This window comes from Dendrobates tinctorius, unplaced genomic scaffold (assembly GCF_039654945.1).
Source record: "Dendrobates tinctorius isolate UK_male_01 unplaced genomic scaffold, ASM3965494v1 ptg000032l, whole genome shotgun sequence".
Taxonomy (NCBI): Eukaryota; Metazoa; Chordata; class Amphibia; order Anura; family Dendrobatidae; genus Dendrobates; species Dendrobates tinctorius.
This window is the reverse complement of record NW_027361700.1, coordinates 16718214-16730579: the sequence shown is the minus strand read 5'-3', so window position 1 is coordinate 16730579 and position 12366 is coordinate 16718214. Positions and strand designations below refer to the sequence as shown.

General features: G+C 41.9%; 1 protein-coding gene across 14 annotated transcripts in view; it reads left to right on the top strand.

Moving 5' to 3' along the window:
• Window positions 1-12366, top strand: part of SRCIN1 (SRC kinase signaling inhibitor 1) — a 673416-nt gene that overhangs the window by 347321 nt on the left and 313729 nt on the right. For all 14 annotated transcript variants that reach the window (XM_073572493.1, XM_073572495.1, XM_073572494.1 and 11 more), the window contains exon 2: window positions 954-1237. In XM_073572493.1, coding sequence (XP_073428594.1) covers window positions 954-1237 — 284 coding nt within the window. The remainder of the gene's footprint in view (window positions 1-953; window positions 1238-12366) is intronic.

The window sequence follows — 12366 nt, the reverse complement described above, 5'->3', positions numbered from 1 at the left end:
ATTCACGAAAACAGTGGCATTATCACCGAGTAAATATTTTTTTGACGTATTTATGGCTAGTGACAGGTACTGTTAAAATGAAGTTCAGATAAAACTAAATGCACGTGTCACGCTCGGACATGGGTAACTCCGGCAGACTACATAGCATAAAAATAAGACGGGATGGAAAAAGGAGAGGAAGGCCCTAACTGTAGGGAGTGGTGGATGGGACACCTCTTGACACATACCTGTGCCTGTACCTATTCTTCTCTAATACACTTAAATTTTAGTAGACCCAGAGCTGCCACGAATCTCTTAATGATTCTTAACAGCATGTTTCTAATTTGTCGCTTGCGATGGTACCATTTACTGCAATCAAGTAGTGCCCCCACCTATCCTTTAAAACCTTTTAAATTGATGGTCTTTAAAGTATAAAAAAGATTGGCAATTCCAAACCACTTACTAGGACAAGCCAAGGGACACAATGGCTACCACTGTTATATGGAAATCATTTTTGTATATTGCTAGAGACCACTTACATGACAACTGATGTCGATGATGATACTTTTTTAAACAACCAGTTTTTATAAATAATAATCATAGTGTTAACAGATAAGTGTAATTTATCAATACTGTAATAGAGATTATAGTAACTGTAACTAACGGAAACTGAATTAGAAATCCCAAGCATATCATTCTCCATAGTGAAAGCCCAACTCTTCATAGAATTCATTACCTGATCTTAAAGAATACTTTCCTATGTTCATATCCTAAAGGAATAACCTGCCTAGCTGTGTTTCTGTCATCAGTGCTCTCATGCCTTAAGAGTCTGACTTATATGCATGCCTAATGCATTGTGATCCCGCAGAGGTTCAAAATCCTTTCAACAATTACATATACTGTAGGCCCAAAGGCGGGCTGACCACTGAGTGTTTTTGTTAATGTTTTTATTCTGTTCTATTACCTTTCTGCAGATTCCAGCCGGTCTGGGACACACATGATCTCTGCGGACGATGCTGAATACCCTCGAGAGTACCGCACTCTCGGTAACGGGACAAGGCGTTTTTCTAATGTGGGCTTGGTGCACACTTCCGAACGCCGGCACACAGTGATTGCTGCCCAAAGCCTGGAGGCACTAACCAATCTCCAGAAGTCTGATATGGAAAGAAAGAGAGATGCCTTCATGGATCATCTAAAGAACAAATACCCTCAACATGCCTTGACCATCCGTGGTCAGCAGGAAAGAATTCGAGATCAGGTGAGAACAGGGCCATCTACAGTTTTTCCTGATAAATATTGTAACATCTGAAAAGATAGTATTCTCTCTACCATAGCATACAAATTCACTCACATTTACTTCGTTAACACTTCATGCTCTTTGTTGTAGATACAGCCAATAATTCAAGTATAAGATTAGGGCTATAGGGCAACTTTGCCCGACCGAGATTGCAATATCACATTGGTACATCACAACTAATAATGTGGTCACATTATAACAAGGGAATATTTCTAGGAACACACCACTCCCCAGCCTCCCCAATTTCTTTGTCCTGGGGCATGTGCTCCTGATTGATTGACAGTCAGTACTAGCAGCATTGTCGGTTCGCTGGTACGAACTGTGTGTTTTCCGATGCTGCAATCGAAGGCAGTTTTGCATCTGCAGCCTCGGAGTAGAGCAGTAGCACTGAAGCTGGCCAGATCCAGTGATCCGTCCAGTTTCAGGGCTGCGCTTACAAACTCTATTAGAAAGAGCTTGTAAGTAATGTGTTCCTTGTCTAGGAAACTGGCAACCTCTGACAGACTGCAGTGGTTAGTGGTAACGTAGTCAACAAACGGTAAACAATAAAATGAAGAATGCCTCAATTTTTGAGAACAAGATCTTTTTAATAACAACAAAATAATTAGTAAGTTGCTTGTTTTAACAAATATATTGCAATTTTACCCATTTAAACAGAACCTGTCATGTAAAAAATGCTATTAACCTGCAGATGTGGGTTTAATCTGCAGGTTAATAGTATTCTGAACCTGCCAGGCACCTGCACTTAGACCACCTTGCGACATAGAGGAAATTAACTTTATTCTCCCTGGGAGTGTTTGGGTTTCAGTCACGGGGTGGCCCTGGCATTCACTGACAGCAGTTGAACTTTATAGCCTGCTGTTAGTCAATGCCAGAGGAGCGTGCGTTTATGGCATTATAGCGCTTTTGATATTAAGTGTCATGAAATATGTGTCCCCATGGCTCACATTTATGTGCATAATGATCGTTATGCAAGGGGGGTTACAGAAACTGTCCTGTACCTCCAAACTTGTCCCGATTTAGTGTGTTTTTATTTGTATAATTGTGCATATATTATTGGTTCATAATGATATGTGTAAAATCTGCTATGTATATGATTAGGGAAAGTGTAGTGTACACGTTTGCCCACTAGATGGGGGTATTATTGGCGTGCTTATTATGCATATTATGGTACCATAGCATTATATGGGTAACGCATCTAAAATGACTGCAACATAAATCCATATGGGCATGTACATGAGCTGCAAGGCAATGCTCACAATGGTGTCACTTGGTTGAGAATGAAAGTCAGAATATCATAATCCTCTGTAATAATACACCTAGTAAAACGTAAAACAATTAGTGATAAGCAAACATGCTCTGATATTGTGTTATCAGAGCATGCTCAGGTGTTATCCAAGTATCTTTGGCGTGCTTGGATAATATTTTCGAGACCCTGTAGCTTTATGTTTTGCAGTAGTAGACAGCCTCAACACATGCGGGCATTGCCTAACAAACAGGCCAAAATCAGCTCTCGATTCTCCAGCTTCCTGCAGGGTTGTGCACTCCTGATTGACTGACAGTTCTGACCAGTGACAGTGACATACTTGTATCACTAGCCCGAAATGTTCTCTCTCCGATGCTGCAAGCAGAGATAGCGTTTCTTCTGAAGCTTGGGAGAAGCACAAAGGCACTAAAGCTGGCTGGGTCCCATGATAATCAGAGCTTCAGAGCAGTGATTACAAGCGCTATACATAGAGCTTGTAAGTGATGCAATCCTTGCCAAAGAGACCAGCAATCACTGTTAGACTGCAGAGGTGGCCTGTAAAGTAGGCAATGAGCAGTAAGCAATAAAATTAAAAATCTCTCTGTTCTTTGACAACAGAGAAGAGTTTTAATAGCAAGTAAATTCAAATGTTTTTGTTTTTCCAATTTTAACCATTTAATATAATGAGAGTAAACCTTTACGTATGATATACCGTATTTTTCAGACTATAAGGTATGTCTCCACGTGGCGTATTGACAGCGCTTTGGATACAGCTCCGCATCACCGCATCCTATACATAGACTGTGTAATTTATCTTGCGGAGACTGAGTGTCTCCGCAAGATAAATAGACATGCTGCAGTCTGTAAAGACGTGCCACATGTCCAGTTATGCAGGTCTGCCACCGGAGCGTTTTCTAACCGTGGAAACATACCCTTAGACTCAACAGACCATAAGACACACCTAGGTTTTAGAGGAGGAAATTAGGGGGAAAAAAAACTGAAGCAAAAAATGTGGTCAATTCTGTACTTACTATCCCCTATCTTGATATATATGGTCCCCTCATCCCCATCCTGATACACATGGCCCCCTCATCCCTACCCTGGTATGCAGGCCCCCCTCATCTCTACCCTGGTATGCACGGCCCTCTCATCCCTATCCTGGTATGCATGACTCCCTCATCCCCATCCTGGAATGCTTGCCTCCTCATCCCTAGCCTGGTATGCATGCCCCCTTATCCTTATCCTGGTAGGAATGGTCCCCCTCATCCCTGTCCTGACAGGAATGATTGCCCTCATCCCTATCCTGGTATGCATGACTCCCTCATCCCCATCCTGGAATGCATGCCTCCTCATCCCTAGCCTGGTATGCATGCCCCCTTATCCTTATCCTGGTAGGAATGGTCCCCCTCATCCTGTCCTGACAGGAATGATTGCCCTCATCCCTTTCCTGGTATGCAGGTCTCACATCTCCTCCTATTATGCAGTGCCTCATTCCTGTTCGGGTATGCAGGGTCCCATCCTTAACCTGGTATGATTGGCCCTCATCCTGGTCCTGATGTGCATGGTTCCATCCATATCCTGATATGTTTGGTAGCGTCCTGGTATGCATGGTCCCATCCTTATCCTGGTATGATTGGCCCCCACCCCCATCCTAGTATGCATGGTCCCATCAGAAAACATTAATAAAAAAACAAAAACATTAAACTTACCTTCCCGGAGCTCCCTTGCTGCGTCCTGTTCCGATGCCAGCAAGTGCTTTATGCTTGTAAGCCGCGCATGGCAGGGACATCATGCGCTGCTTGCAAGCCGAAGGGCTACTGCCAGAATTCTCAATGCTCTGCACGCCGGGACTGTGTGCGCACAAAGCAGTGAGTATTCATTGCTCTCTAGCGAGCACAGTGTCAGCCGGAGACTTCCTGCTGCTGCCGGAGGTCACGTGTGCCAATACTTAAGAGAAATGAATATTCATAGTATGGGGTGAATTGGTGTGGAATGCAGTGAATATTCATTTCTCTTTAGCAGCAGGCAAAGGAGTTAGCCGCAGCAACCGGCTCCTGCCTCTGTGACCCGCTGCTCTGACGAAACCGCTCTCCCACCTCCCCACCACAGCCAGAACCGGAAGTGCATCTTATAGTCCGAAAAATGCAGTAATGTGTATGTTGATTTGAACCCCAGGCCTTTTCCATCTCCATAGTTTGTTGCAGCATCACAAACAACCAGATTCTGTGCTCACTTTTCTTTTATGAGACAAGATTGTTGGTTGCTGTGTTGCTATGTTTTATATTTTATTCCAGTAATCTGCATTGGGAACATTTTTCATGGGGCAACTCCTGATGATCAAGAAGCTTCAGGCTGATAAATGACACTTCGGCTTGCTATCCTGCAGGCAATTTCAGATCTCCATTATTTCCATGTACATCTGTATTTCTGTATTGCTACTCACTTATAGCAAAATCCTGTTCCTGTCCATTTCTTAGCAGAATAGTGTTTTCATTAAATATATTTGGCTCCATCATCCAACATAATTGTTTTGTGAAAAATATCCATGTAAATCTCTTTAGCGTGAGATTTAAATAACTTTGTAATCAAAAATAATGGGTTTAGCTGACAGGAAACAATTAGTGTCCCCTGTTGCAGTGAGGAAAAAATACGGTAATAGAATTTTAATTTTCTTTCCTTGCAATGAAATCACCTTTTTAATATGTGTTATTTGTGGTAGCAGTCATACGTATGTGTAGAGCAGAGGGGTGCATGTAGAAATAGATGACCCAGTCCATCCTCACTGCTCTACCCTGACCGGTTGGGCTAATTGTATTCCATCACTCATGAATATTTTTCTTTATTGTTATATATATTGTGTATTGTTTAGAAATTACTGTAATTACATAATCCAGTTTGTGAAATGTATGATTTTAGGGGTTGAAGTAAATTTTTGTGACATAAGAGCAGTGGTCCCCAACCTTACTTACTTGGAGAGCCACATTCAGCTACTGTATGAGAGAGGGTCATGTGCCACATCTAGACCTCCCCCACCAGTAGTGCCAACCTACTCCCGCCCTTTCAATGTAGCAACACCCAAATCCCCATTACTGGTATAATGAAAGGCAAAGCTTTTCCAAAGACATCACATTGAGGTACAATACTTAAATTTAGGGGTTCCCACCTTGGCCCAGTTCGGTATTCTCCCATCAAGCACTCCCACCATTTTATTGCATCCTGCTCCAAACCCATCCTCTGACTGCCAGTATTATCCTATCTCCAGCTAACCATACTTAATTTATCACTATACCCCTAAGGCCAGTATATACACATCCAGATCTGCTCTTCTGTGCAGTGCTACTCACAAAAGTCACCATCTTTACAGCTGTTTGTGAGACATGGTGCTAATACACCAAGCTGGCAGTCAACCACGAGCCACACATCAAAGGCCCCCAAGACACAGGTGGCTTCCAAGGCACAAGTTTGGGACCCCTGGCATAGCGTTCATAATGATTGTTTAAGGTGTCTGCCAATAGGTTGTGGTGCCCTTTGTGAGAGTGGCATAAAATAGTGAAAGACACGTTGATTTCACCAACGTATCTATGTGTGAATGTGTTCTTTTTGTGTCAACAGTGAGACACACGCTCCCCTAGCCCTCCTGCCTGTGATTGACAGCTTCTTCCCATTTATAGTAAGGATATGTTCACACTGAGGTTTTTTACGATTTTGGCACAAAAATCTGACTTGTACACTACCTTAATCCCACCATACATGTACAGGACGGAAGACCCTGTGTCTGCCATGTTAGAACTTCCATGAAGCCGAGCATGACACAGGACTTCGTAGGAAATTGGCAATTTCAGAATACAGTGCAATATTACAGTATTGCACTGTACTATAATGGAGATCAAGGAATCATATGTTTAAGTCCTCTTGGAAAAGGGGGGAGGTGAATAAAAAATGTAAAATCATTAAAAATATTTTTCAAGAATATAAAAAAATACATACATATTTAAATAACCCACCCTTTTCAACAAATATAATTAGTTTGCTGTAAAAAATAAACATCTTTGGTATTGCTGATGCATAACTTTCTGAACTAATAAAATATTAAAATATTTTTCCATAAAGGGAATTCTGACACAAAAATGCATTAAAAAGCAATCAAAACAACGTATGTACACCAAAATGGTATCAATAAAAACTGCATCTCAGTGTTCAAAATTAAGCTTTCACAAAGGTCCATCAACAGAAGAATTAAAAAGTTATGTTTCTGAATTTTTTTCAACCACTAAAATATAAAAAAAAAACTTATGTGATTGGTATTGCTGCAATAAAACTGACCCGAAGAATGTTGTTGCCAGGTAATTTTTTACCACATAATGAATGCAGTCAGGCTCGGACTGGCCCATAGAGTAACAGGAGAATCCCCCGGTGGGCCCCTGTGCAGATCTGGGCCCCCAACCCCACTGTATGGACAGTACTTGGCATAGTTCACTTGGTTCACTCTGGACAGAAAAAAGCAGCATCTCATTCATTAACCAAACTACCCAGATTATTATTATATAGAGCTATAGGTAAATTTGTGAGCGAGGGTAGTGTAATATTTGTATGCAGGTGAAAAGTGCCCCCCAACAGTCAATATTACAGGTGGGCCCCTAGCACCCCAGTCCGACACTGAATGCAGTAAAAACAAAACCCCAAAACAATGGCGGAATTGCATCTTTTTTAACCATTTCACTGTATTTGGATTTTTTTTCCATTGTATGGTAAAATAAGATAAGATAATCCTTTAATCGTCCCACCATGGGGAAATTCAGAATGAATTTGTGTAATTCAAAATGAATTGTGTAATTCAAAACTACAACTCATTTCACAAAGAATGATTATGGTAATGGGAAAATAAAAAAGCTAAGGCTCTTAGAAAAATGGTGGAATTATGAAAAGTTGCCCGATCCTTAAGGGTTTAAACAATGTCTCTTTTATACATGATTTGAAGTGGTATATGTGCACAGGGTGTCAATATTCTTTTTTAATTCAATGTGCAAATTTGTCCATGTAAAAAAAAAATCTACGAAAAAAAATTGCCATGTTCAATATATGCACATTTTCCTATTTAAATAAACACTGAAGTTTTTTTTTAAAGCGTATTTTAAGTGTTTTGGATATGAATTTTGGTGAGCTGCCTTACAGCCACACCAATCCCATAGCAATTTATAAATGAAAGCATAATCACATATAAGTGACAGACCGCTGATTGTCAGTACTGTACGCTATCCTAAGGGTATGTGCACACGTTGCGGATTCTGCTGCGGATTTTTCCCCGCGTATTTTGCTAAATCCGCAGGTAAAATGACCTGCGTTTTACCTGCAGATTTCCTGCAGATTTTGTGCGGATTTCTATAATGGAATAGGTGTAAAAACGCTGCGGATTCCGCACAGAGAATTGACATTCAAATCTGGGTGGAAAAATCCGCAGCATGTGCACAGCGTTTTTTTGTTTTACATTGGTTAAAATGATACAGAATCCGCAATGTGTGCACATACCCTAAGAGAGGGTGACATAAATGGTCTGACAGGTTCCTTTATATTCATTATTCATTTCACATCTTTATATTTATATGGGCCTGCAGTCGCATGAGCCGTAAATCAGCATGGATACAAAACAAGAAGGAGGTAAGAGGAAATAGTACATAAGGCTGGCCCTGTGATGGTCTATAACAGACATGCATGGCATAACTATGGCTATATTGTGCCCACATGCTATATGGCGACAATGTAGTGCCAGTTTTGCCTTCCATTGTAGGTGTCAATTTTGGGACTTTTCATTACTTATTAAAGGGGTTGTCCACTACTCAGACAAAACTACTTAGTTTTGAACATATGACTCAATGAATCATTCTTGGCCTCTTTGTCATGTTTATGGTTTTAGAAATGACACGGGCTATTTTCTCTAGATTTTAAAATCTTCTGGGGTGATATCATAAGAGTAGAGACCAGAATAAACTTTTACGGACACTCATTGTCCAGTGTTTTAAAACATGAACAGCACTAAATCTGTCCATGGGTTATATCTCAGGCTTCGTTCATAAGCAACTGCAGCAAAACAGTTTGTCTTGTTGTCATTTTCCAAAATCACTGCAAAAATGTTGCAACGTCTACCATGATCACGTCAAAAAAAGCAACGTGGCTGCAACACGTGAATGCAGCCTTATATTGTAGCCGGGTTTCATTGGCAGAAATGGTGCTGAGCAACAATATTTTACACACCTAGATTAATTTAAAATGGTTTTCCACTTATAGGTTTCTGGCCTTTAATGGACTTCACTGAATTAAATTAATAAAATCATATAGTATGGTACTTACTCTACTCGGGTCTCACTCTAGCTCTCCGCTTCTGCTATGGTCTCTGTTTCCTGGTTGCAGCAGTGACATCTTGACTACAATGCACATCACCACTGCAGCCAATCACTGAGGTAGACAGCTTGGGCGACTGAGCTCAGTGATGCTGAGGCAGAAGTGATGTGCGCTGTAGTCAAGACTTCACCGCTGCTGCCAGTAAACAGAGATTGGTGCTGCTGCAGAGAGCTGTCGCTGCACCCGAAAAGGGTGAGTATAATGTGATTTTATTATTTTAAGTTAGTGCAAGCCATTATAAGCGAAAAAACTTATAAATGGAAAAATACTTTAGTAAATCCTTTCACCCACAGCTGGAATGAATCACAAATAACAGGCCAGACAATATCAGCTGATTACTAGGGATTTCAGGTGCCATGTCCATAGCTATCAGCACAGCAATCAGTGATGTTGCTGCTTTTCCATATCACAACTGGGAATCTGCCTTGTTGCCATGAACAACATATTCTCTCGCTTGCAATTATTTTTTTAACACTCTCCCCACCCCCACCCCGAAAATGTAAATCCAATACCAATGAGGATATGTATCTGTAACATGATGCAAGGCGGCACTACAGTAATATGGCTTGGTGTGTGGTCTTTGTGGGGGCACTATGCCCTTGAAGACCACATAATGCCGCTGACCTCGGCTGGCTAGGACCTGATGGTATAGAGTTCAATGAGAGAGACCACCACCCAATATTAACTGTCTTTTACTACACATTAACTTATAGGGAAGTATGTACAGTAGATAATGGACACAAAACCTCATGGACGTTTCTCTTAGAACATATGACATCTTCATACACATTCCCATTCCTTCCCGCTCTCTGTCCGTCGGACTCTCTCTCTAGGTTCACCATCATTCAGCACAGCACTTCGGGAGCTTCCCTCGTCCACAACAACAGTACCACTATCCAGTAAGCGAGAGTGCGGTTCCGTGTCCTTTTGCCCTTAGGGGAGCTATTTATGCCACTATGGTCATTAATTAGCTTCTCTAATTGCCGACGTTTTGTAACTACCATACCGGGAACTCTGTCTTTGTCCCACTTTCCTTCTCGGCCCTGCTCCGTCACTTGACTGTCAGCTAACTCCGTACCATCTTGCTAGCCTTCCTGCCCCTTGCCTCGTATCCCGAGAATCAATCACTCCTTCTATCACATTTCCTTGCCTCCACACTGATCATGCTATCTGTTGCATCGGTCTCCACTCTCTTCAGGGACACCCACTTCATGCAGCTCTGTTGATTAATCAGGTCAGAGGTCTGCTCTAGATGTAAACTAGACCTTATCTGCTTTCCTGACAGGAGCCTCCCCATTGTGCCCATGCTAAGGTCCTCCCCCTGGGCTAGTCCCAGCTGGTAACACCTGTAGCTTAAATAGTACTGGGCAGAACACAACCTATCCCTATTGTGGTACAGTAAAGGGTGTTTTACTGGATGGAAGATATGTTTCTCCTAGCAGATTAATGTTTGGCCGGGTTTTTCCTTAAAGACGGGACCTGCGATGACGTCAGGGTCACGTGATCAGCCCATGTGGTGTCTACCTCACTGGTGGGAGGGGTTAGGCCCTATGTAATGGAGGTTGGTGATTGCCACAGTGTGAGTGTGTTTCTGGAAGCTACAGGAACTTGTGTGGACTCAGCCTGACACTTATATACTGGATCCCCATGCTGCAGGACTTTGGCAGCAAGACTCGGAAGAACCCCGGGAATGGCACCTGGCAGATGCCGCAGGACCTGGCAGCCGCTTAGTTACGCCCGTCCCGTGCAAGGGGTGAGTCTGGGACCAGTGGTTCTCCAAGCTGGAGTATGTGCTTTATTTCCCTTATGTTTTGCTAAGCTGCTGAGTGACATTAAAACCACTGAAATTGGACTTTATGCCTGTGTGTTGCCTCGTTACTGCCGCCCAGCTATTGCCTACCAGAGCGAATCCCTACACTATCAATTATTAATCATTCGAACATCATAACGCATTGCAACAACAAACATGTCTTCAAGGGGGAACGTGGGCAACACCTCCACCTTCTTACATATCCAAGATTAGGTATACACTGTACACATTCTCAGACACATTCAATCAGGAGGCATGTGCCCAACAGTGACCTAAGTCGGGATGTATGCCAAAGCATCTGTTCACCATAACGACCGATTGTAAAAAAAAAAAATGTATACAGCATGGTATATGTTTTGTTATTGTGTCCCTCTGTGTAGGAAAGCACTATCTTATATAAAGTGAAACCATCTGTATGCAGTTACATATCACCTAGTGAAAAGTTCCTGACATGTAATCTAGAGACTAAGTGCACAAACGCAATGCTGTATCATACGTCATATGGCAAGGCTCGTTAAAAGGTTGAAATTGACTTTTTGGAGTGCTACATCCAATAGGTGGTGCTGGAGTTTACGTGCTCTGCCTGACTTAATAGGCTATTAGCATATTTAATTTCTCGGAGGAGCACTGCATGGCCTATAAGTCTCCTTACGTCGGCTTGGCACTTTCCACGTAGAGAATCGTTCCCCTTTAGACCACCTAGCTAAACACACATTAAAATGGGGCTTGGTGCACGTTTCAGAAAACGGTATACACACATCTGCTGATCCGCAGCCAAAGTGAAGTCATTACCATTTATAATATCTGAGTTTTCTGATTGCTAGGGGGCCATATCCATCACCTGCAGCCCTGCTGGGAACTTTGGCGGAAAATCATTTGGACAGATGGTAAACTTTAAGCCAGATTATATCAATGCACACACCTGAGGGGATCTGCTTACTGTTCAATGCTCAGCTGCAAGGAAACAATGGCGGATCACAAAAATGCAAAATGTTGCATAAATCATCATAAGAAAGTTTTCCATCACTTTTAAATATTCTCATAATATAAATAAATTAGAAATGTTCATGCAATGTTCTAACAAAAAAAATCAGTCAGTGTGCATAACCTTACGGTCCTGATGACACAGCAACGTCAAGCACTTGATGTAGCTGTATATGTTCTTCTCATATATTCCAAGAGAGACAGATTCTCCGTCTAACTGAAATGATTTGGCAAAATAGGACTTATCACAAGGACTATTTACCCTGTAATGGCAGTACTATCTGGAGGATTGGGCATTACATTTGACAAATTAAATATCTTGCAATCAGTTGTCTTTGTTGCCAAGTATGTGCCATAGTGAAGGTTGCATTGGGTACAGTGACATCTTTGCTTTGATAAATTAATTCCCGCTCCACTTCTACAGCCAGGAGACAGTCTGGTGCAGAAGGATTTCTGGCTTTTGAAGTGGTGAATAAAAGATTGGGGTGGTTCTGTCACACAGTTTGAAGAGTGTCTCAAGTGGTAGATGCATCTAAACTGAAATCTTTCTGAAATGGCTGCTCAGATCTCTTCTCGTCATAGACAGGTCTGACATGGCAGAGAAAGGATGGGTGCAGCTTTGAATAAGAATGCACTAAATTCAGCTGTGTGATT